At 50.3% G+C, this 26373-nt stretch overlaps 1 protein-coding gene across 1 annotated transcript in view; it reads left to right on the top strand.

Annotated features, from left to right (window-relative positions):
* The window catches only part of LOC119823663 (maestro heat-like repeat family member 5), a 55101-nt gene that overhangs the window by 18534 nt on the left and 10194 nt on the right, over nucleotides 1-26373 (top strand). Inside the window, exons 6-19 of the mRNA XM_042055716.1 lie at nucleotides 1141-1193; nucleotides 6830-6937; nucleotides 7227-7343; nucleotides 8563-8682; nucleotides 9554-9700; nucleotides 10209-10331; nucleotides 10954-11033; nucleotides 12154-12324; nucleotides 14093-14240; nucleotides 15339-15443; nucleotides 16593-16728; nucleotides 17012-17184; nucleotides 19438-19587; nucleotides 20262-20416. Of these exons, the coding sequence (XP_041911650.1) occupies nucleotides 1141-1193; nucleotides 6830-6937; nucleotides 7227-7343; nucleotides 8563-8682; nucleotides 9554-9700; nucleotides 10209-10331; nucleotides 10954-11033; nucleotides 12154-12324; nucleotides 14093-14240; nucleotides 15339-15443; nucleotides 16593-16728; nucleotides 17012-17184; nucleotides 19438-19587; nucleotides 20262-20416 (1786 nt within the window). The remainder of the gene's footprint in view (nucleotides 1-1140; nucleotides 1194-6829; nucleotides 6938-7226; nucleotides 7344-8562; nucleotides 8683-9553; nucleotides 9701-10208; nucleotides 10332-10953; nucleotides 11034-12153; nucleotides 12325-14092; nucleotides 14241-15338; nucleotides 15444-16592; nucleotides 16729-17011; nucleotides 17185-19437; nucleotides 19588-20261; nucleotides 20417-26373) is intronic.

Here is a 26373-nt window from a genome sequence, read left to right as displayed (position 1 = left end):
TAGGATGGACCGTGGACCAGGCAATGGAAGGAGACTGAGAAGAGCCTCTGGGACCACCCCTCCATGGCCGTGGCTACACCTGGGCCATGCAGGCTGCAGCTCTAAGCCCCTGCAGTCCAACCGGCCCTCTCAGCAGCTCTGAGCTCCATGTCCCATGAGCCTTCAGCAGCCTTGGCCATGCTAGGAACCTTCCCACAGAGGCACAAAGGGCCTCTGCACCACTGTCTGATAGATTCACATGGTTGTTGGTCCAGGAGTTGGCCCAGACCCTGTGAAGTTGCCATTCTGCCTTGACTGTTCCCTATAGTGGCTGATTAATTGGTCCCCTCCCTTGGCCACACAAGGAAGATGAGAGCTCAGAGAAATAGTGATGATGGCCAGGGTCACCCAGGCTGCCTCACCTCGAACCCTCAGCTTCTGCCTCCTCTCATTCATTCACTCCTTACCCAAGCATGTGTTATCCTTATAAATGCCCACTTGGGAAGGTGCTGGCCCGCGATAGGGAACCAGCTGCCCAGAAGGTCACTGTAGGGGCTACGCAGAGGGCTTCCTGTAAGCAGCAGCCAATATGAACCCTATCTAAGTCAGACCTTGGGAGCCACAGGTCAGCAGCCAACAAGTTCAGGCAGAGAGGAGACGTGGGGGATCCAAAGAGTTCTAGAGAGTTTGTGCTCAAGCCTGGACCCAAGCAGGATCTTCTTTATCTCACCCTGCCCTTCTTCAAATTGGTAGGCTGGACGGAGGGACCCCCAAAGTAAGCCCTCCCTACATGGTAGAATTTCCAGATTTCTCAAAAAGCCTTCCAGTCCCACAAAGCATCCCCTCCCAGCCTTATATTCCCACACTTGAAGGGACCACAGCATGTCCCAAAGAGCCGTACTTCAAAAAGGTCCCTTCACTCACCTACCAGTGGAAAACAAGGTTCAGAGAAGGCAGACAGCCTGCCTGGGCACAGCATGCAGGGAGTGCCAAGATTCCAGGCCAGCTCTCTGGACCCTGATCCCCATCCCAGCTCACGTTCTTCCTACTGGAGAGTCTCCTACCCTACCCACTTCCCTGTGGATCCTACCAGGCAGGAGCAGGCTGGTGTAGGAGGGAATGTGTGAGACCTGGCCTGTAGCCCACCCCCTTCTCTCACAGAGGAGCTTCTCAAGAAAGAAGACAGAGGGAGCTGGAAAGATCTGCTGGCCCAGGTACGGAGGGAGCCTGTCACCCTAGACCTTCTGAGGGACATCAGCGAGGGAGAGACAGTGAGCTCATGTGGAAACCCCTACTGGGGCCTTGGAGGAAGAGGAAAAAGGGAGAGGTGGGGAGGATGAAGGAGTGGGAAGGAGGAAGGGGGGATGGGGGTGGCAGGGGCATAGACAGAGAAATTCTCTTACACAGCATAGAGGCAGGAGGTGGCTTGACCAAGGTCACTGGGGGAGCCAGGATTTAAATCGTGGTCACAAGACACTCAGCACAGAGCAGATGCTCAACACAGACAAACTCTTGCCACTCACACTTGGGGGACCGGAAAGGACACAGGGGCCAGAGTTGAGACCTAGGAAGGATGGAGGAAGGCTGGGGTCGACTGTGTGACAAGGCCAGAAGTAGAGTCAGGGCAAGCCTATCTCTGACCCTCTCCCAAGTGAGGGGCTTGTACTGGGTTCGAGTCCAAGGTCAGCTGCTCGCAACGAAGGCCTGGACTGACTTCCTTTGCCTCTCTGCGGCTTAGTTTGCTCGTCTGTGAAATGGGGTTAGAGGTGGTTGTGAAGGGCTCATCCCTCGATACTGGTTGTCAGCACCGTGGCAGGCAGCAGGCAGAGTAGCTGGAGTGGGTTGGGGAGATGAAACAGAACAGCAAGGACTAGGAGACCAGAGACGACATTAGGCACGTTTGTCTGACGCGTGTTCCTTACTAGTATGAATAGGACTTGCCTCTCTTCCCCACACGCTGGCTACGTACCAACGCCCAATAAATTTAAAGGGACCAAAACCAAACAAGACTTTCTATGACCAAAACATGAACTAAAGGTCGGTGTTAAAATACATCTGAAAACATTCCAAATGCTTGAAGGGTAAACAACTCACTTCTCAGTAAAATGTAGGGGAAAAACATCGGAAGGAAAATTAGAAACTATTTTTGAATATTAATGAAAACACATTTGAACATCCTGAGGTACAAAAAGCTTTTTATATTAGAAAGGGTATAAAACTTCATGGTTGGAAGCTACCAAGGGATAGCAAACTAAACCCAAAATAAACGGAAGGAAGAAAATATGCACTCAGAATGCAGAGGCAGGAGGAATGCCCTAAAGCCTGAGGCCAGCCTGGTCTGTGTAGCAAGTACAAAGGAAGGAAAGCAAGATCATCAGAAAGATCGCTACTGAATAATTGGGGGGAAATGTCACTTTCAGCAAAGAATAATTAATAATAGTACAAACACATTACATATTAAAGGATTCCCTGCCCAAAAAAAACCCAGATTATCAGAACTGAAAGCTAAAACAAGAAGAAACAAAAGGTCTCAGTAGTCCTGTGTCTATTGAAGAACTGAGAATAGCTATGTGGAATCCTCTTGTTCCAAGCCAATCCTGCTTTGCCAGCCACTGACGACATGCTTTCAGAAGAATAAAGGATTTATTAATTGGCTGCCTAGCAAATGGACACAGGAAAGCAGATCTGAACTCCACCAACTGGGCCCGGGGAGAGGTGACTGGGTCATGCTTTATCCCAAGGCATGTTAGGTACCACCATAGACAGCTGAGAGTAACTAAGCAGGTGAAGGGGGAGGTCTATTCAGAACCGCGGGTGGCTTGTTCAGGTTTTCCCCTGAGTTTTGCTTCCAGTAAAGAAAACTCCCAGTTCTGCCTGGAGGACTTCTGTGCAGTTCTGCAGACCCTGCACAAGCCTACAGAAGAGCACAGCAGCCATCTTGATCTAGCCTCAAACTGGAGACACCTGGGGCTGGCAGAGTGATGTCTTCCAGCTGGAGATCTGAACCCGTGACTCAGTGTTCTTAGGAAACCAGACAAGGAGAACCCTCCTGAACCCAACCCAAACCAACCAAATTCTACATTCAAAAATAAAAAAAGAATGAAGTTCTGATGCAGGCAGCAGCATGGATGGATCTCAGAAATACTCACACTTAGTGAAAGAACATCAGATACACAGAAACATGCAGTGAAGGACAACAGATACATACGGTTCCAGAAATTCCACTTCCTTATGATGAAATAAATCAGAAAGGGCTGTGCCGGAGTGAGTCTCGGGAGCTCTGCGCAGATCCAGTAGCTGGAAAGCACATGAATCTCACAGTTCTAAGGTGTGTTCACATCTCCTGCCCTCTGCACTGTGAATTTCACTGTAACTGAATTACGTCTGAGTGTTTTAAATGAAGAGAATGCCCTGTAAGTAATAGGGTGTGCACCAAACCCAGTGACCTGAGTGCCGTCTCCAGGACTCACATGAAGGATAACTGACTGCCTTAAGGTTTCATCTGACCACACACATGCCATAGCACATGTATACGTGCACACGCACACCATCATCATCATCACCATCACCATCATCATTATAAATTAAATGTACGTGTTAATTTATTTTTATTTTCTGTGTATGAGTGTTCTGCCTTCATGTATGTTTATATATCATGTGTGTGGTATCTGCAGAGGCCAGAAAAGGGCAATGGATCTTCTGGAACTGGAGTGACAGATGGTTGTGAGCCACCATTTGGGTGCTGGGAACTGAACCCAGTTCTTCTGGAAGAGCAGCCAGTGCTCTTAACCACTAAGCAACCTCTCTCTCTCTCTCTCTCTCTCTCTCTCTCTCTGTCTCTCTCTCTGACACACACACACAAACATACATGTGTGTATGTATGTAATATATGTGACATAATATGTAATATACAATATGTGACATATAATATAGTATTAACAAAATGTATTGTATATCATATAATATACATTGCATATATGTGTATAATATATTGTACATATATGATATGTTTAATAACACATATAATATGTTACATATATACTAACATTATATTATATAGTATAATACATGTTATAATAACATATTATTCATATTGTAATGCATAATATATTATGCTATAGATTATATATCCTGTTATATTATAATATGCTATCTATATTATAATATGTTATATGTTATATATTATGTTATATATGATATTTTGTTATATGTTATATAAATTATATTATGTATGATATGATATAGTATACATAATACAGTTCGTATATATTAATTGAGGCTAGACTTCAACATTTCAAATATTTAGGTTTTTCTAAGTGCCTGCCCTGTGTACCCCCTGACTGCTCTGAACAGAGTGTGTATAGTACACTCACAGGCAGAAACACTAACCACCTCTGCTGCAGAGACAGTCAGGTATACACAAATCCCATAATCTATGCCACATCAGCTTGGGTCAGGCTGGGCCACACTGAGGAGACTGTAGAGCTATAGGGAGGAAAATGCTTAGTTTTCTGAGTTCTGAAATTTGCATTGCAGACAAGAGGCTCTGGTACTAGCATAGTGAGCAGACAGAAGGGAGTGGGAGAGAAGACAAGAGCCCCCCCACACACACCTGCTTTTGGGTAACCTGGAGGCTTCCCAGCACCCACAGTGCTCTGGGATTAAGCTGGCATCTGTTCTATATCCTAGAATGCAGGGAGAGAACCAAGAACAGGGCCCAGGCAGGACAAGCACACTCTAATCAGGTTGTGCCATCTGTGGAGAGCAATTGCCATCTCAGGGATGAGAGAACCAAGACAGTGGACAGCACAAACATTCCTACCTACAGGGGGCGCTCTAAGTTAGTCATCTGTCCTGCAAGACAGTCCCCTTGGGATCACAGTGTCTCTAATTTAGGACTTCTTTAGGATAGATTCCTAAAAGTTTAGCTGCTTAGACAAATGTATTTTAGGTTTTAATTGATGTCAATATTGTTTTTTAATTGCTATTACCAAAACCTTCACACACACACACACACACACACACACAAGCTGTCAACTCTATCACCCTGCCACCAAACAACTCTTCCTTTCACTTACAAATCTGTTAAGCATTTTCAGTGCTGCTGCGCACACAGGGCCTTGATGAAAGCGAGAGACAATCCTCACAAGCTGTATGGGGCTGCTGCCTGCCGACACTGTTGTACAATGACTTCTCTTATAGAGCAGGAAGTATGCTCAAATAATGATCAAAGGAGTGGCTGCATAAGCCGGCAACAGAGTCGTTTATCATGATCAAGGACTACACACCTCACAATAATTGTGTGTGTCAGGCTTGACAGGTCTGGTGGCTCATAAGCCTGTTCCCGCCAGCATCACCACATTATCACAAAACACACACACACCATATGAGCAAAGACACTATGACAGCTGTAATAGAAATCTCCCAGATCATTTTAACTTTATGGGAACATATTGTCTATGGTCCCCAGTTGAAGGAAATGACCGTGTGCGTCCAGCCTTTATGCAGTCTTGTCCCCAAGTTATGTAATTACTTTCATTTCCATTTTTTTCTAATTATTTTGGGGAGATGCGTGGAGCATTACATGAATGTGTCCACGGGCACACCCATCTGGACATCAGGTGTCTTTCTCTACTGCTCTCTGCCTCGGTGCCTTGAGGGTCTCTAACTGAACCTGACACTCACCATTTTGGCAAGGCTGGCTAACTAGCAAGCTTCCAGAATCCACCTGGTTTCACTTCCACCCCTTCCCCCCATAGCTATCATGGTGGAGCACATAGCAGCAGGCAGGCATGGCACTGGAGCAGTAACTGAAAGACTATGTCTGGTCTACAAAGAAGAGAGAGAGCAAATTGGAAATGGTGTGGGCTGTTGAAACGCAGAGAGACACACCTCCTCCAACAAGGCCATACCTTCTAATCCTTCCTAAATAGTTCCACCAACGGGAGACCAAGCATTCCAATATATGAGCCTACGGGGACTATTATCATTCAAACCACCACATTCTACTCCCTGGTCCCCATGGGCTTGTAGGTATATCATACTGAATGTAATCCAACTCCAAAAAAACTCCATAGCTTTTCACTGTCTCAACACTATTGAAAAGTCTGAAGTCTCCTCTGAGACTCAAGGCCATCTCTTAATTGTAGCCCCTGTAAAGTCAAAAAGCAAATTACATGCTTCCAACATACAATGGCACAGAATCTACATTACTATTCCAAAGGAGAGGAAAGGGACACCTTATTCTCAACTGTATCTTTCAACTTAATTTATGTTTTTCTAAACAAATGTCTCTAAACATTTATCAATATTTTCTAAGATTTGGGGATTTAGAGGATGCCCCTAACACCAGAAGAATGCTGAGGACAAAACCTCAGACTTGTTGACTTGTAGAATCTGAGAACACTGGAAACGAAGATCTCATAGCCATCGCAACAGCCGTCCTATTGAGTGAAGCTGTGCACTTCCAGAATCCTGTGTCTAGAAAGACCATTGCATTCATTCACTTGATTGCTCATTTCCCTAGGAAATAGTGGAGTGTGCAGGCTGCCACCCTGCCAGGCCCTGGGAGCACACTTCAGAGGAAACAGAGTCCTGCCTATGGTCCCCACCCTGTCTCGGGGCCACTTTCACTGACATACCTGGTCTGAGCCCTCAGCTCATGTTGGGAATGCAGCTTCCCAGACTTGTGGATATCCTAAACACATCTAGGGGTACCTTGAGGAACCCCAACAAGCAAGAGAGCTGAATTCTGGAAACCCAGGGAGATAAGGGGGTAGAGGATGATGGAGTCGGGGCTCTCAGGCTAGGGGGAAATGCCTCCAGCCCTGCCCACCCCACCTGCTCACAGATAGCCAGAAAGTCGGTGCCATTCCTGAACACAGATGTGTGGTCCAAGGAATTGCTGTGGACCCTTACCAAGTCTGACCGGACGCAGCAAGCACACACCCCAGAGAAGGTAAGCCCACTGCCCCCAGGGACCCCAGCTGTTCACCACACAGGCCCATGGGCTCTGTCATAGGACACATAGGGCCCTTGAAAGAAACTGGAGGGGCTAAAGAGAACAGGATCCAGGCCTGGGCAGCGGGACTAGAAGTGTCTCCCTCCCTCACCACAGGTGGGGGATTTTAGGCTACCCTGGGGCAAGATAGGAAGGGTAGCCATAGGGTCATGGAACCCAGGGAGGTTGGTCATAGGAACTCAGGCCAGGCAGGTCCCACTCAGGACAGGATGTTGAACCCCACCAGGACTTCCTGTTCAACTACTATGGGCTAATCCTTCAAGCTGAGGAGAACACCACCACCGTCAGAACACACCTCAAAACCCTCTTGGAAACGTCTCACCAGTGGCCCAAGCAGAGGGAGGTGAGGGCCCAAGGAGGGGGAGGTGAGGGCCCAAGGAGGGAGAGGTGAGGGCCCAAGGAGAGGGAGGTGAGGGCCCAAGGAGGGGGAGGTGAGGGCCCAGTCTCCTTTGATCCTCTAACTGCCTGACCCAAACCACAGATTTGGCCATGGTCACCACTGAACCCTGTTCCTGGCCATAAAGTGACTTGTTCTGGTCACTTACCAATGCCTAATTTCCATCATACACTGAGCCCCGATCGTGATCACACACTGACCTTGATCCTGTCACACACTGAGCCCTGACCCTGGTCATACTCAGCCTTGTCCCTAGTCACAAAATGAACCCTCTGCTTGGTTTGACACTGAACCCTGATTATCATAACCCTGATCATTAGTCCTGCCCACACACTGAGCTCCCATCCTCAGAACACACTGAACCTCGGTCCTCTCATAGACAGAGCCCTGATCCTCATCACACACCGGACCTTTAAGTCCTGACCCTGGTCATACATTGAGATCTCATGAGTCTGGTCACACACTGACTCCCTTCCTGGTCACACACTGAGTCCCCATCCTAGTGGCTTCTCATTCCAGTCATATTCTGAGCCCTGATGCTAGTCACAACCTAAGCCTTCATCCTGGCTACATGCTGAGCCCTGATCCTATTCATGGGCTTCAGTCTTAATCCTACTGTCCCAGCCCTGATCCTGGTCACACACTGAGCCCCAGTGCCACTTACAATCTGAGACCCGTCTATGAACACACACTGAGGCCTTATCCTTGTCTTATACTATGAGTTGATCATGGTCATGGACTCTAATCCTGGCTACATTCTGAGCTTTCTTCTTGGTCACATCCTGATCTCTGGCCCTTGTCATACATCTAGGCCCTGATCCTGCTCCCACCCCAAGTCCTGAGCCGAGGCCTGCGTCCTGGTCACAGCATGAACTCTGACTCAGTCACAAGCTAAACAATTACCTCATCCCTTTCTTCTCATACATATGTTCCTCCCTATTCCTGAGCATGTCTGCTCAGAGCCGGCATGAGGGACAACCAACCAAAGGCTTCCTCTCTACCTCTTTCCTCCATAACTCCACCCACCAGACTCCACAAGAGGCACCTCATGGGTGTCTCAGCTCTGAGCTGCGGGGTCCTAAAGCGTGTGTGAGTCCCTGCACCCTGCTGGTGGGCTGGGGAGGCACTGAGTCCAGGTCGCAGACTCAGGGGACTCTGCCCACAGGGCATTGCTGTCACGGTGGGGCTGGCTGCAGTACGCCACTTGGACGATGCCTGGGCCATCCTAGAACAGTTTGGACGGAGCACGTCCGTCAAGTGGAGCTTACAGAACTTCTCCCTGAAGGTATCAGCTCAGGGCTCCTGGGGTTGCAGGACAAGGGGCGGGAGGCACATCAAACCCCACACTGCCTGAAGGAAGGTAGAACAACTACTGTGGGATTATGGCTGTCATCGAGGCGAGGATTTATTTGGAAAGTGAGACACTTGGCCTGAGAACTGCTTGCCAACACTGGAGGGGGCTCCATGCTTGTGCTACCTTACTGCCCCCTACATAATTCCCCCTGGAAGACATAGTGCCTGGGGACCCCTCCCCTGGGGGGGGGGGAACCTCTTGTTGCTTTTGCAGTGCTGCTCATGGTTAACCCTGCAACCTGAAGGCCAGGAGCCTCTGATGGGTCTTCGTACCTGACAAGTGGCTGAACTGGGGTACATGCCTCAGACTCTCAGAGGGCACCTGGCACTGAAAAATAATATCACCATGCTAGTACTCTGGTAGCATCTGAGAGAAGAGGTGATACTGGGCCACACCCAAGCAGGAAATTCCACTTGGCCCATTACTGTCTGTCTGGATAGGAGCATGATCTTTCTAGGCTCCCATAAGCCCACTAGGGTACAGTGCACCAGACTCTGTCTCATACAGTAAGAAAAGGGGTGCTGGGCTATGGGGAAAAGGCTATCACAGGAGACACCCCAACTCTTCCAGTTCCAACAGAACCAAGTGCCCTACACATAGCCCTGGGTGTCCCAGTACAAATCAGTCCAACCCCCTAAAATGCCAGTTCTACTTCTGCTGTTCCCATTTGGTGAATAAGGACCCTCTAGACGACCCTTCTCCCACCTTGCTGGGTTCAGGGTGCACCCCCACACACCAATTCCCCAAGTAGACTGTGGCAAAGTCTGACACCGAATCCACCCCTATCCGGCCCCACGGCCAGAGCCTCGAGGACCTTCGGTGGAAATGGGCTGGCAGCACCATCCTCCTCTCCTACGGCCAGATGGCAGCCAAGGCCAAGAGCTACATCCTGCCGTGGGTGGACAATATCTTGTCCAGGATGATCTTCTACTTCCGCTTCAGCAACTGGGTACAGGTCGCCTTGTTCATCCTCACCCCCGTCCTGCACCTCCTCCCCCCACAGCAGAGCCGGGATTCCAGCTTTGCCCTGACCCAATTGAGGAGTCAGAGAGGCCCAGGGCCACCTTTGACCTATGCCCACCTCCACACTGCCCCTAATACCTAGAATCAAAAAGGGGGTCTCTTACAAAACAAATGCTGGATTTTCACTGGGGGGGGGGCATGGATACTGAGAGGCCAGGGTGATGCCCGCCTCTAAGGAGCACCATAGCTCAGGTTATTGCAAGAGCCAGCCTTACCCATCAAAGCTGTAGCCACCCCAGCCCAGAAACCCTCACAGGTGCCCCTTCCTAGAGAAAACCCCACCCACAAGTTCCCAGCCCAGCCATCTCTGCTACATCCCTCTCACCCTGACCCAGCTGCTCCTGGAGATGGTGTCCTTGGCCTCCCCTCTTGATCTCTCCCGTAAGCTCCTGGGCTCTCAGCCTGATCTGTGCCCTGGGTCCTGACCTACACAGGATGAAACCCTGAAACAAAGCTTCCTTACGGCCATCACGATGCTTGTGGGAGCCATCAGCCGGAGCGAGGGTGCCCACAGCTACGAGTTCTCCCAGACTAGCGAGCTCCTGGAATGTCTGATGGTGTGTACCAGGCCCTGGGCACGGGCAGAGCCTCCTCCCTCAGAACAGGAAGTCCCCTCCCCTAGCCCATCTGAAATACTCCATGTCCTCCAAGTTACCTGGGTCTTGCTGGGACCCTGTATGCCCACATTACACCCAGTGCCACTGAGACACAGAAAGGCCAGCACACTCTATTCTACATGCTTTCTTGACTCAGGTCCCAAGTCAATCACTTAGGATTCTGGCTCCCTAGACAGATCTGCTGGGACAATGGGAAATGCACGAGAGACTGGGCAGTAGTGTCAGAAGCAAAGGGCGTTGATAAGACAGGGTGGCTCCTGTCCCCTGCCTGGGACCCAACAGCAAAGTGGAATAATTTCTAAGGAAATAAGAGTCAGCGCAAGCTGGAGCTAGTCCGGGGAGGGGCAGGCAGTTCGAACTCAGTATCCAGTACTCAGACCTGGCCTGTCTAATTCCAGAGGCCACGCTGGCAACCAGGTCTCACTACCAGGTGGATAAAGACAGACAACATCATTGCCTGAGTTGCATAGCATGCTGAAATTCTGAGGTAGGGCTAATATTTGGTGTCAGGGGCAGAGTCAGCTAGGCCTGAGCCTCTGCACCTTCTCCCGTGGCTTTACAGATACTGATGGAGAAAGAGCCACAAGACACGCTGTTCACCAGCATCCGCCAACAGGCCATCCGTATTGTCGCCAGCCTCTGGTAGGTACAGCCTATGGGGGCTGCCTTGGCCCAAAAAGGCAGCTCCCTGGCCAGGATGCTAGCTGGACAAGGTGGAGGGAAGTCAGACATCAAGGCCCTGCTGGGGAGAGCTTAGAGCTGAGCCACTGCAGGTCACGGGGCGGGGAGGGGCAGGAAAGGGGCTGGAACATTTATCCTGAGTACAGCCACTCCACACAGTGAGCTGACTCCCCATTCCTAGTACTCAAGTAGGGAAGAATCTAGAAGGAGGCCAAAGGAAAGCTGCATCTAGCCCCCAGTCAAGCCCCAGGGCATGGGTCTAGAGATCTTGGGGAGCCCCAGACCCTGGGGATACAGGTCCCTTATCTCTCCACCCACAGATCAGGGAGGAGGTAAGACCGGGGAGATCAGAGTTGCCTGCTCTCAGACCATAGCAGGCAATTCACATGGTGCTTGGCAGGGTGGCAAATGGAACTGGGCGGGCATCCACGCAGACTGCATTCCCAGGTGCTTGGCCTCTACTGACCCACACTTCGTATTCAGCCAATGCACAGTCACTATTGCTCTCTGGATGCTTGGGGACTGTCTAGTCTCTTAGGACCCAGCCAAAAACCAACAGCAAACACCCCTGTTCTCCAAAGACGCCCCTGGAAATGGGATGCATACCACACATAGGGCTGGGAAAGGTGCCCAAAGAGACCGAAGCAGGAAGTCAGATAGGGAGGAACGTAACATCCTCACCAGGCAAAGAAGGGTAGGAGCGCCAGCACTGCATCAAAGAGGCTGATTGACAGCTGGTAGAGCATCGATTCATAGACTGGTTCTATAAGCCTCGTGCTCTGCCAGAGTCCAGGACAAGACCTAAGGCTGGCTTACGTTGGCTGAAACGGGACTGTTAAGCAAAGTCCTGCATGGATGAGTCAGTGAGCCCTGCAGATACTTAGCTGCAGGAGCGGCACCTTCAAAGGCCCTCACAGGGCATGGCACGTGCTTGGGTTGACCACTAGGAGACTGGGGAGGTGGATGTGTGCACGCACGAATCCCTGTTGTGAGAAGCAAAGGCTGTGGGTTCGGTGAGGTCTGTGCCCTGACCACTGCCCTCCCGGTCCCAGGCCCTCAGGATTCTTCACCTTCCCAACAGCGCACTGAGACCACCCATGGATGTGGACAGGAAATCCCGGCTCCTCTCCATCTGTTTCCGCAGCGTCTTTGCCCTGCCACTGCTGGATGCCCTGGAGAAGCACACCTGCCTCTTCCTGGAACCACCCAACATCCAGGTACAGCCTGCACTTAAGCCCGGGGGGACTCTCAGGTAGGACATCAGGCTCAGTCTTCTGTGTGTGGCAGGGTGAGGAACATGGCCTGGCCACTCGACAGGCAGGGTGAAGGTCCTGCATAGTTGCCTAAATGGTCCCCATTTGCCCTCCTGGAACATGGCCCGCTATCATTTTTGGGTAGGTGGCTTACCTGGTGTGTGCCTGTTCAGGAGCTCTGTACATAATGATATGCATGGTCTCCTTGCTGACCTAAAATCCATGCAGAATAGGCAGAGTCACCACTGTGTTTCCCTCCCTCCAAGTCCCAGGGCCACCCAAGGAATTCACAGGAGAGGAGATGGCTCTTTCAAAGGGATGAGTTCCCTGATATTACAGGGATTGGTCCTGTCGCACTAGGATGGTTTACGGAGTCACCGTCCTTGTGGTCTGGGTTGCATTAACCATGCCTGCCTCCCTGGGTCACTCACTAGATCAGGTTTCTCCTGTTTAATACCAAGCAGGCCCTGCCGGAAAGATGCTTGTCATGTCTCATGGCTACCACAAGAGGGCGCATGAGCTTGTCAGGCATAGTCCCAGCCCCACGTGACTGGTAAAAGGCAAGACAGCTTTGTAAAGTGAGCTACACAGGCACAGGGTCATCTGTGGACCCTCCCCACCTTCCCACAGTGACTGGGGGATGGAGTGGGGGAAGGAATACACATCTCAGAAGAATTAAGTCAGCAGTAGGAAGGCCAATATCTGAACCCTATTCCAGGGTCTCTACTTGTATTACACATCTGTGAAATTGGGCCCAGGTTGCGTGAGGACAGACAAGCACTGTGGGACAGGTGGTGAAGGGAGGAGGGGTATCTGCCTCAACATCTTTCAAAGCATCTGGTGACCAGAAGACTCCTTGACCCTGCAGGAAAAGCCGCCAAGGACTGAGTGTCAGTCCTGGGAGCCAGTAGCATTGATCCAGGCTCCATCTCTCTCCTGCCCTGTCACATGGGACTGATTGCCTGTCACCCCTGTAGAGGAACACTGACCTAAGAAATGAAGTCATCCAGTTCACCAAATAGCAAATGGCCAGAGCTCCTAATGACCTCATGAGAGTCTGTCAGGGCATTTCTATGACACACACACACACACACACATATCCCTGAACATGCCAGCAACCTTGTTGAGGGCCCTTACATGAGCCTCAGAAATCCCATCATCTTTATAGCCAAAAAAAAAAAAAAAACCTTTTGAAAAGGCTGGAAAGACAGGCAGATCTCAGTGAGTTCAAAGCCAGCCTGGTCTTCCAGGACAGCCAGGACTGTTACACAGTGGGGGAGGGGAACTTTTAAGAGGACCAATGAGACCTTAGTGTGCAAAAGCTCTTGCCACTCAAGTCCAATGACCTGGGTTGGATCCTAGAATCCATAGTAAACAGAGGACACGTGACTGAAAGTTTTCCTCTGCTCTCCACACACATGCTACAGTATGCATGCATGCACACACACGAAATAAATAGTGAAATTAAAACTTACTAAGATTTTCAGGAAGAAAAATGCAGTGTGTTACTTCCAGTAATCGTTTCCCTTTTCCCCTGGGGTCCTGGGACAAGGCAGGCCTGGTCACGTGTCTGCACGTCTGTGGAGACAACCCTGCTGGAACTGAGCTTTCCCTCGGGTAAATTCACTTGGGTGGGTTCCCAAGGCCTTCCTGGTCTGTCTCCATGCCTGTGTGGCAAGTCCCCTTGCAGATACGGTAATGAGCTCTGTCAGTTGCGGGAATCCGGCCTCTGGACATACAGAAAGTGGGTGCCGCTGGATACTGCAGTGGCCTTGGCCCTCATCCCTACGGGACCTGGCTGACCTCCTCCCTTCCGCAGGGACTGTACAACCAGACCATGGAGGGGATGGACCACATGCTACAGTGTTTCATGATGCAGAACCCCACAACCAATGAGCTGTACTTCCTGTTGTCGGTGAGGACAGCTGACTGCGGGGGAGGGGGGTAAAGCAAGGGTGGGGGGCGGCAGGGATGCTCAGCTCTGGCCTCAGAGTCCCAGAGAGGGCCCGTCACAGGACGTAAGACCTGGCCAGTAGGCTTCCTATGCTTAGAGGTTTGGAGCATCTGGAGGGAACAAGGAAGCATCAGTCAGCCTAGCCAGAAAAGGATCTGTTGAAGTGGTTTCCCCTACCACCTGTGCCCATACCACAGTGTCCCCCAATGGCATGGATCCCACAAACTCCCTCATCTGCCCCCCAGGTGTCCATGGAAGGAAGACCACTCAGCAGATAGTGAAGGCCTAGTAGCAGGGCCTAGATCCAGTGGAGAGGCCAGGTCCATCAGGCCAAAGGTCAGGGCCAATGGGAGTTCCTCAGGAGCCCTGAATAAAAACTTTAACCGTCCCTGAGAGGAGAAGGACCCACAAGAGGAGCCTGGAGCCAAGGAGAGGCAGGAGCCAGCTCAATAGGTCAGAGTAGAGGTAACTCTGCCCACTAGAGCCTGGAGAGTGAGGGGTTATGGTGAGGCTCAGCCACGCAGGAAGCTGAGAGCAGAAGCAGGATCACCAAGCCCCGAGGTGCACAGGCGGAAGTCAGGAGGGAGAACACAGACGAAGGGACTTCCAAGAGAGCACGACAGTCTAGGAGTGTGCCCAAGCGGCAATGGCTTCTACCCGTGGAAGCCACGATGGTTTCCTCACCCATTCCTGGATCGCTCTGTCTCCAAACATCCTGCATCTAGATCAGCTGACCACAAAACCCCTCAGCCATGCAGGGGTCCGAAATCAGTACCCACCCTCTGCCAGAGGCAACTGCATCCCTGCTTGTGCGCAAGCAGAAGGTTCTAGAAAGGGACATCCGTAACCACAGCAGGCTGAGACCTTACAGGGGAGGGAATGTTCCTGCTGCCTAGGAAGTGACCAGTCGTGAAGGGCAGCTCTAGAGACAGGGACTGACAAGGGACCGAGAAAAGCTGGACCTGGAAGTGGTGAAAACCAAGGAGCCTTGCTGAAGGGTGGGCATGGAGGGCCATCTCTGGGCGTCTGGCACAATGCTTGACTACACCCACCCTGCAGCACCTGTATGTCTGGCTGGCATCAGAGAAGGCTCACGAGCGACAACGGGCTGTGCACAGATGCACAATCCTCTTCAAATTCCTGAACTATAAACGATGCCTAGACGTAAGCTCCATCTCCCCAGCTCCTCACCTCCCCAGTTCCTCTCCCCCAGTTCCTTGCCTCCCCAACTCCTCGCCTTCCCCACTCCCTAATCATACACCTTCAAGGGTGGGGTCTCCTGTTCAGAAGAACACCTTTGCCCCTGCCACCAGGCCAGGGTGGCCCCCGAACATCCTGCTATCTGACTGAGCTCCATGACAAGGGAGTCTAAAAGATATCCCTTTTTGTTGTGGTTCTTTTATTTTTAGTGTAGTAAATAACTTTTTTAAAAAATTAATTTTGGGGGATTGAGCAAAAAAAAAAAACAGTCCATAATGAAGATAAATCACATTTTAATGTGGTCATGTACTACTGTGGGGGTCTGGGGAAAGGGCTCAGCAGTCAAAAACACAGGCTGCTCTCACAGAGTTCCCAGCATCCACCTGGTGACTTACAGTCCTCCATAACTCCAGTTCTATGGGGTCAGGCACCCTCTTCGGGCCTCTGCCAGCATCACACACAGCACACAAATATACATGCAGGCAAAACACTCGTGCACATAAAAGATGAAAAGAAGATAAATCTTCTTTTAAAATGTAACTATGGTCCACAGGGTGGCTACGTATCTTGTAAATAGCTTTATTGACTCCAGAATTAAGATCAGGATAAGAAAAGCCAGAGAGCCGGGCTGTGGTAGCGCACACATTTAATCCCAGCACTCAGGAGGAAGAGGCAGGCAGATCTCTGTGAGTTCCAGGCCAGTCTGGTCTACAGAGTGAGTTCCAGGACAGCCAGGGCTTCACAAGAAACCCTGTCTGGATAAACAGAGAGAGAGCTGGTGGGAGGGGAGCCAGATAGTGTCCTACAAAGTCACAGCGGGATCCTGTCCTAAGACTTCAACACTCTGTTCCTCCAGGAGTTTTCTGCGGTTTTTGTTGTTGCTGCTGTTTCTTTGTTTTTGAGGGTCTGTTTTTGTTTTTCGTTGTTTTTTTTATTAGATAACCCCATTCTTTTTTTCTTGATTACCAAGTTTTGGAGTCAAGTCCTTATATTTTTTTCTAACCCCAGCCCTGCTACACAATTCAAGGGATCCTCTGGTGGAAGCCATTCTGGGTGCATGAGTAGCCATAGGATGCTGTAGGTAGGCACCATCAAACTGTGTTCCCTACGTAGATCAAGGAGCCCTTCAGAAGGATGGGGCAACTGGTGGCCATGCTGGGGATCCTGTGCCAGGACGCAGACAGAACCATCCAATGCTTCAGTTTAGAAGCCATGGGCCATCTCTATCAGCTTTTGATGTACCACAAAGGTGAGTGTTCTCAGCACCGCAGCCCACCTGAACTTTTCCTCCCTACCTCAGCCTGGGTGGACTTATTCCAGCACTCCTGAACACCACCTTTCCCCAAGTCCACCCTCAGCCCAACCTTGACTTCAACCTTGACTTCAGCCATAACCTTCTAGTAACAAACCCCCAAACACAAATACACACAGGCCTGCTGCCAGTCACTAATGCACCCAGCCTGACTCCTGCTCTGTCCCACATAAACCCCAGCCCACTCTGCCCTGCCCTCATCTCTGCCTGTCCTGACCAGCAGGAGAAGTTCCAGAGGTAGAGAGGGAGACCCTTGAGGAACTCCCTCCGCCTGATGCCATTGGAACTGCCCTCTGGAGCAGTGGAGACCAGAAGGACACTCTTCTGATCCCCCAGGATATGGCATCCAAAAATGACAGCATCTTCTTCATGGGCAGCAACCAAGTTATAAAGGTCAAAGCCTTTAGTCTTTCTGGATGGATGGATGGATGGATGGATGGATGGATGGATGGATGGATGGGTGAGTAGGTGAATGGGTGGGTGTGTGGGTGGGTGGGTGGCTGGCTGGATGGGTGGATGGGGTGGGTGGATGGATGGATGAGTGGGTGGATGGGTGGGTGGATGGATGGATGGATGGATGGATGGATGGATGGGTGGATGATGGATGGATGCATAACCAGAGCAGACTGCCACATCTGTGGGTTGTGATAAACACATTCTTTTCTAAGTTGTTGAAGGGGGACCAGGCAGAGTGGAGGGACACCGGGACACACTAAGCCATGTGTACCTTGGACAGGAGCATTTGTAGGTTTTCTCAAAATCCCTTTCTCAAGTTTTTCCAACCTTCTCTAGGTTGTTTTCCCATTTACTGTTCTCCCACCCCATCACACCAAGGTTTGAACTGTGTAACCCTCAGAAGCCACTACCTGAGGCTGTGAGCTAGGGACTTCCATTAGCTGGGTTGGGTGGCCCACACTAAAGTAGCATCCGAGCTGGGAGTTCAGGAAGTCTATAAGGTGTGAGTTCTTGCTTGCTCAGGTTGCGTTGAACTTTGGCTAAGAATGACCCCTGCGATTGGCATACTTGCCGGTCCTTGTGAGACCTAGCCTTCCACTTCTCAGCAGAGTCCATGTGGGGCCTGGTAGTTGAACTGGCCTTTAGTAAGCAGCCATGACATCCTACATAAACAGAAGACAGAAAAGTGGGGCGCATGGCTAGTAGGTGCCCCAGCAAGACTTTGGTCTGATCCCATGGACTCCAGAACACAGCAGCTACAGTGAGCTGTCTGAGTATTAGGCCCCTTAGAAATTTAATACAGACTCTCTCAGTCCTTGGTGCCAGCACCTCCATGGGCCTGCCTAAAATGAAGGCAATCTCAGTTAGCTGTAGTTTGCATCAGAGAACCTGGGCTGGGGGCAGAAGCAAGGCAAGGAGGGATGAGCTCCACTGGCCGCCAGCCCAGCAAGTTCCAGAAGAACGGGGAGCCACTGGGAAGCTTAGAGTCCAGGGCCTGGAGAGAGGCAACCTGCTCTCCATCCATGGAGGAGGCACAGATGGAAACACACGGAGGAGTAGGAATGGGAGGATCTGCTGACTTCGAGATGGAGACCTTGGAAAATTCCAAAGGAGAGCAGATATTCTGGGCCTCAATTCCATTCCCAAGTTCCCCTCCCAAGTCTGTACAGGACTCCTCATGTGGTCCTAGTGTGCACTACACATTTATCATCATCCTCTTCATCTTCACCACCGGGTATCACTATCACCATCATCACTAATACCCTCGTCACCATTGCTATGATCATCATGCCATCGTCCCCACCACGTCATCACTAATACCTCCAACCTCACCATCCCGACCAACATTCGCTATCACTTCTCCCGTTATCATCACTAATACCCCATCCTCACCATCATTCCCATCATCGTCACCACCGTCACCACCGTCACCACCGTCACCACCACCATCATCTCCACATCATCACCCCCTCCCACACCTGCCGTAATCACCATCACCCTTACCCTCACCCTTGCCATCACCACAGTCAACCCACCATCTCACGCTTACTCGTGGCCTTGATTAACACTCAGCTTCACAGGAGTATCTCTCCCCTGTAGTACTCTGGGCTCTGAGCATCTCACCACTATTCTAATTTGAACTTCCTGTGAGGTTGAGTGCAGCCTACATCTGTGCAGATCAAAGAAGCCGCTGGCCCCGTGTAGCTGCTGAGCTCCTGGCGTGATCCTAAGGCTGCCAAAGAACTGAAGTTTTAGTTTTACTAAATTAAATATTGATAGATTTGAGTATATCATGGATCTAAACTACTGAGTGGCAGGGATATTATACTGAACAGCCAGTCTTTCCAGAAGGTTCTGCCTGTGTGTGATCTAGCCCAGCTTTACCCTTCAGGGTATTAGGGAGGGGGAAAACTAAGAAACTTAGACATACCACCTGAATCCAAGAACAAGCCAATATTGGCTGGGGAAAAGAGTCCTATACCTGTCCAGTGCTAGACACCAAAACCCATCCTTCCTGTACCTAGGCATTGACTGGGGCAGAGAGATGTGGAAGATTGTGTACTGGGCCCACACAGAGAGCCTAGAGGAGTGTATGCCTAGAGATTTGGGGAGTCTGACAAAGGAGAAGGGTTAAAGATGATAGGCACAGGGGTTTGGCATGATAAGCTAACAAGCTCTCCACTCTCACAGGAGATCACGGGTCATCTTGAAATGGCAGAGCTGACTGACCTCATCTGGACAACCATCGATGGCTTGGGCTCTACCAGCTCTTCCTGGGTGCAGGCATCTTCCAATATGCTTTTCCTTGTCATCCAGGAGCATGGGGACAACCTGGCAACTGTGAGGGGTTGGGGCCTCATCCAGGGCCAGGGAGGAGAGGGGAAGAGTTGAGGACTAGGCCACAGGCAGCATCTAGGGACCTTCTCTAGAACAAAATGGAGAAGACTGGGGTCCCATGCAGGCAGCAAACAACCCAGTTAGTGGATAAATGGATGGATGGATAGGTGGGTGGGTGGGTGAATGGATGGATGGATGGATGGATGGCCAGGTGAATGGATGGATAGATGGGTGGGTGGGTGGATTGATGGATGGATGGATGGATGGATGGATGGATGGATGGATGGATGAATAAATAGATGGACAGGCAGACATAGGGGTGACTCAAGGGAGTCTTTGTGGTCCTGGTGACAATTGCAGGGTCATGGGGTAAATATACATTGATTAAGTGTAGCTACGAACCATAGAGGAATAAGGTGACGTGGGGGAAAACATACCAGAACTTGTAGAGCTTGTGGTCTGATAGGTGACAACATACAGATAGAGGTGGGCAGAATGGCCCAGTAGAGGCAGAGAGTGATGAACCCTACAGAGTGAGAACAGTGCCCCAGCAGGAGACAGCTGAGGCCAATGTTTCCAGACACCTCAGACAGCCCTACTGGAACCTCCCTTCAGGCCAGGTGTGCAGAGCAGGTGGCCTCTCCCCCATCAGACCCCTCCCACTACTCCCTAAACAGGTGGGTAAAATGGGCCAGGCCATCCACCACCACCTCTGTGCCATCCAACTGCCCCAAGCCAAGAACAATGCCCTGCGTGTTATCACCTTCCTGGCCCGGAACCACATCCCAGAGCTGGTGGCTGCCTTCCTGGACTTTTCCACTCCCCTGGACAGGTACCTAGCCCTACTCTCCTCATTGACCCCATTACCTACCCTTCATCCTTCCTCAAGCCAGGGTCACAGCTTCTGCCCTCCTGTCTGCCCATCACAGTCCACAGGAACCCAGAGTGCTTGGTGTAGGGAGGGGATCGGCACCCCTGTTCATTTAGGTTTGTCTCCCATAAGCGTTCCACAGATATGTCTGCCCCACCCTCCACTACCCATGCTAAGTGGTCCCTAACTCCCAAGTGCTCCTGGAGGGACCCCTGCCAACCACAAAGCTTCCCCATCCCTCAGTGCAGACCCCTCCGACTTGTCTTGCTCTTCATTCTCTTCTTCCTGCTGAGCCTCCTGCCCACTCAGGTGGACCTGCCTCTTCTCCCATACCCCTAGACCCCCAGGTCTGGGGATAGACCAGGATTCTTGGTACTTTTCATGTCCCTCATCCCCCAAAATCCCACCTCTGGATCCCATATCCTCAGTCTACAGCACCCACCATTCGTTCATGACCTGGCCTGAGTCACCCCGCACTTTTCAATACTATAGCATATGCTCAAAGATAGACTCTGCTTTCTCCCCTTTCCAAACTAGAAATACCCTCTGCCCCTCTTCTGCTTGAATTTCTTACTCCCTCCAAGATCCAGCAAACTTTTACCTGGTGGGGTCCTGCCTACCTTCTCCACCCCTGCCCCCACACATATCCTCCCCTCCCCCATCCTCACCCAGTTTCCAGGTCAGGTTCCACCAATCAGTCCCACCTGGCAAACCCAGCTCCTTGCCTTGGGTGCTGTCTTTGCCCCACCTGCTCTGGGAACTCTGGAAACCTGGGAGAGAGCTCTTCCAGAGCCTAGAGTCTTCTCAGTGGAGAATTCTCACCTCAACGGGGAGGTGTCCTGTTTGCATTAGCTATTCCTATTTCCCTTGTGTTCACATACAAATGCTGTTCTCTCAGCTCTGGACTTTCTGATTCCTTTAAGATAGTGTTTTGAGCCAGGAGGTGGCGCACGCCTTTCATCCCAGCACTCTGAGAGGCAGAGGCAGGCGGATCTCTGTGAGTTCGAGACCAGCCTGGTCTACAGAGCAAGCTCCAGGACAGGCTCCAAAGCCACAGAGAAACCCTGTCTTACAAAAGGTTACATTTTATTTTGTGAAAGTCAGAGGGAAACTTGTTGGAGTCAGGTTTTCTTCCTCCCAGAGCTGTACATTTGCAGATGACCAAGTGTTTAACTCCTTCCCTGTGTCCTCTGAGGTTGGGCAGTGAGAGCCAGTAATGAGGAGTAAGGACGAATAGAGTAAGACATGCAGACAGACACTCCTCAGCACTGCTGGTGAAGGGAGGTGCTCTGACCTCCCAGAGTGCTCTCTCCTCTGGTGTATTTTAAGACTTCAAGGGGATTAATCTTCCTGAAGGTGACTTTGGCCCAATCTGAGCTTTCATTTGCCCTGTGTCCTCTTCCCAAAGGTTTCTCTTATCTGCTTCTGTCTGGTGGAGCCTTGTGATGGAGGGGTGGAGCTTGCCCACCAGGGCTGGCGAGTTTTCTCTTTACTCCCAGTGAAGGGACCACGGTTGCACTGCTCCCTCCCGGCTCTGTGCTATCTCTCAAAAAACCTGGGAGAGTGCAGATCTCCACAAGCAGCACTTTTTTGCTGCCTAGAAGTTTATGGTTCCATCTCACTGCCAGAATTTATGCCTTCCTCGGTCCCAAGCACCGTCCCCATGATTGTATTTACAGAGCCTGAGTGTGCCGCACACCAATGGAGCCTCTCATGACTAGATTTCTCTAGATTGATATTGGCTTCTACCAGTCAGCTGGGCACCGTCATTTGTGATGGTTTTAAACATAAAAGTCCTGCTGGACAATTTGGGGGCTGCATTGGTGGGGAGAATTTAAATATCAAAATAGACTTATGGTTCAGGTTCCCAGGACAGCATCCGTCTCCTGCCCAGGGTACTGAAGTTTTTTTCCACAGGGCAGAGATCTGTTTGTGTACTGCTTCCTTTTTTCTAAACTATGCACATAACTCTATGGAGAGATTACCTATTAGGTGCCCCTCATGGACAACCTTCCTTTAAAAACAAAAACAAACAAACAAAAAAGCTGCATGTCCTAGCTAGATATGGTAGTGGATGCCTAGAATCCCAGCACTCAAAAGGCTGAGACAGGAGGATTACAACTCTAAGGAGAGTTTGTGTACAGACCCTGTCTCTGAAGGAAAAAAGAAATTACCACCTTGCCTCAGGAAAAGGAAAATAAAATGTCAGGAGTAGTAAGGCAGGCATTCCCTCTTCCTCCAAGTTCAAAGACAGCCAGGTCTACATAGCAAGTTTCAGACCAGCCAGGGAGACAAAAAAGACCCTGCTTCAAAAAACGTACCTATCCCAACAGTGCAATGTGTGCTGAAAGCCTAAATAGAACTGTGCAGTCTGGACTCTTCCAATGCCTTTCTTCTTGAATGGCTTTGTTTCCCTCCGGCTTCATGTTTAAATTTCATGGTGTCCCCTGCAGCTCCCTCCTTGCTGTTGCTCCGTGGCACTAACACTGTGAATGCCAAGGGTCCTCTTCACCATAGGAGACTCTTTCATTGTTCCCCACTAGAGACCATGACAAACACTGCATCCGTGAACTTGCTTGTGTGTGTCCTAACATACTCGAGGACTGGATTTTCCATGTTGTGGGGAGTGTGTGTGTGTGTGTGTGTGTGTGTGTGTGCATGTACACGTGTGTTGTCAGGGACAGTGCACCTAGAAGAGGAAGCTGTGTTGTGTCCCACCTCCATGGAGGGTGTGGGGCATTTCCCATTGTGCTCCTGCCGAGTCCCACCCCAGGGACAGACTGCTATTCTCTGAGTGTCCCTCTCGCTTCACAGCTTCGCTGATGCTCAGCACCTGCATTTTAGCCAATTTGGTGGGTGCTGATCACCTTATATTCATCATTACTTCCATGATTGAGCTTGACACTTTCCGGTTTCATTTTTCTTTTGTGTATGTGTGTAAAAACATGTGCATGCGTGTTTGCATGGGCAGATGTGTGTGAACGACTGTAAATGTGGAAGACCGAGGTTCGTGTCAAGAATCATCTTCAATCGCTCTTCTACCTTATCCATTGAACCGGCATCTCTCAGTCAAGCCGAGAGCTCACTGACATGGCTAATCTCATTAGAGCCAACTTACTCTGGGGACCCTCTGTCTCAGCCTTTGGGGGCTGAAATTACGGATGGATCACTACACCCACCTGGCATCTCTGTGGTTTCTGGAGATCAAAATTCTGGTCCTCACGTTTGCGTGGCAAACACTTAACCACTGAGCTGTTTCCCACCTTCCACTTCTTGCCATTTGGCAGTGAGACTATACAAAGCCTTGCCCGGTTTCCCACTGGCTGTCCCTCTTTTATAAAATACAATATGAGACTCCCGAAAGCTGGACACGGTCCCTTCTTGCCTGAAATGTTAGGAATATCTTCTCCCATGCAGCAGCTGCTTTCCCACCCCTGACACATCCTCTCGTGAGCAGGTACCAATTCACACATCCTCAAGCACTGTCATCTTTTCTGTTGCCATTTTTTTGTTTTTTCAAGACAGGGTTTCTCTAGGTAGCCCTGGCTGTCCTGGAACTCTCTCTGTAGACCAGGCTGTCCTCAAACTCAGAGATCCACCTGCCTCTGCCTCCCGAGTGCTGGGATTAAAGGCGTGCGCCACCACACCCCAGCTATGCACTGTCTTCTAAGGGTCTCTTATTGGCCTTCAAGTTGACCTCTCCAGCCCATCTGGAATGATTCATGTATGGTGCAGATATGGTCCCAGAATGCCGGCTCACCCCTCTCCCTGCTCAGCGTCCCTCACAAATCAAGCACTTCCTGTCCTCAAGAGGCTCTACTTCTCCACACACCCCCCCCGCCAGCAAACACTCATAGTTCTAATTGTGACAGCTTTGCAAAAATTGTCCTCTACAGAGCAGCCTCCCTTCTGACTTTCCAAGAATGTCTTCTCTACTCTTGGCCTTCTGCACGTCCACTGAACACTTAAGAGTCAAGTGCCCAAAAGGCCTTTCTTCTCTTCCGCCTCTGATGGCTGTTTTTACTTCAGTGTTCAGAAGCACTCAGCACTATGCGAGGGGCTGGAGAGATGTCTCGGTGCTTACAAGCATTTGCTGCTCTTTTGGAGGACCACAGTTTGGCTCCCAGCACCAGTGTTAGAGTGGTTCACAACCACTATAACTCCAGCTCCAGAAGACCTGACACCTTCTTCTGTCCCTCCTTGGGTACTCAATGGCATGTGCATAGACACAGATACGTACACTCACACACATGCACACTGGTACAGAATTTGAGTTCACACTGCCCAGACTTTTTTTTTTTTTTTTTTTGGTTTTTCAAGACAGAGTTTCTCTGTGGCTGTGGAGCCTGTCCTGGAACTAGCTCTTGTAGACCAGGCAGGCCCACACTGCCCAGTCTTTAGACTGCTCAAACCCTAGCCTAACCACATCAATTCCTTTAGTTGGTATTGCAACTTTGACTTCTGATATTTTCACATTTTAGTGTCAGACTTGTCTTTTTCTTTATTTTACTTTATTTTTCAACATGCATATGTGTGCGCATGTGTGTGTGTGTGTGTGTGTATGTGTTTATGCACATGCAGGTGCCTGTTGAGTTCAGAAGAGGGTATCTCATCACCTGACTCTGGAGTTATGAGTGGTTATGAGAGGCCCGGTGTGGGTGCGGGGAATGCAACTTAGGTCATCTGTAAGAGCAAGGACTCTTGACCATGGAGTCATCTCTCCAGCACCCAGACATGTCCATTGTAGACAGAATTTTATCAGGTTTGTCATAGCCAGTCTTTGTTGGAGTACATGTCCTATTTGTGTGTACTGTAACTGTCAGTTTGTTCAGGATTGACTTTTCTACCCTTACTCTTTCCATCAATGTATTCGGGATTGACTTTCTACCCTTACTCTTTCCATCAATGTGTTCGGGATTGACTTTGCTATCCTTACTCTTTCCAGACAAGCAAAGGAGCTTCAAAGTCCTCATGTGAACTGCTACAGCCCTGGATTAACGCCTAGACTCTCCCCTGGGTATTGCACATTTTTTCCTCTATGCTAAAACACGTGTGGTAACTTCATTCTTATGGCTGGGCAATGTTCCCCTGTGTGTACTCTATGATGGGTGCATGTACATCACTGTGTGTCCATCCACATTTGGCTCATCTGTTGATCTGTTGGTAGACACCTTGGAGGTCTACACCTTTTTTTTCTGCATGAGTAATTTGCTGTCAACACTGGCAAACAAGAATTCCCCACTCTGCATCCACAGCTCCCACATCCATGGAGTCAGAATATTTCTCCAGAAACACTACGCCTATGCTGACCCCGCACAGGCTCATCAGCACTCCCCAAGTGATGCAGCTTAATGACTGCTTGTATGGACTCTGCCTCCTATTGTGTCCATATAATAGCAGTGGAGGTTAAAGGCTACCTGGAAAGGGGTGCGTGTAGGGTATATGCAAAGAGCTCACCATGTTATACAAGCGACTCGTGCCGGGTTTATTTTGACTTGGATTGGATTTTTGAGACAAGGTCTCACTGTAGCCTAGACTGGTCTGGAACTCACTGTGTATCCCAGACTACACTCACACTCTTGCAATCCTCCTGTTGCAGCCTCCCAAATTCTGGAATGACAGGCCTAAGCCACCATGCCCTGCTAGAGCATCCCCAGATTTTGATACCCAAGGGAGGCCCTGAAACCAACACCCTGCTGCCACCATGGGACAACTGTGTACATTTGATCTGTTCTCTGATTTTGGGGGTGCACGCACTTAGTAAAAGCACAATGCTGCATGGCTGCATCGCATCTAAGCCCCGAGGAACTGCTCCAGATTTCCAGAGTGGTTCTGCCTCTTTACACTCCCCGCAGCAGCACAGGGAGTCCAGTTTCTCCACATCCTCGTCCAGGCTTGTGCTCTTCACTCCTTGGACC

This window comes from Arvicola amphibius, chromosome 9 (genome assembly GCF_903992535.2).
Source record: "Arvicola amphibius chromosome 9, mArvAmp1.2, whole genome shotgun sequence".
Classification (NCBI taxonomy): domain Eukaryota; kingdom Metazoa; phylum Chordata; class Mammalia; order Rodentia; family Cricetidae; genus Arvicola; species Arvicola amphibius.
Note: the sequence above shows the minus strand (reverse complement) of the source record. Positions and strands in the feature narration are given on the sequence as shown.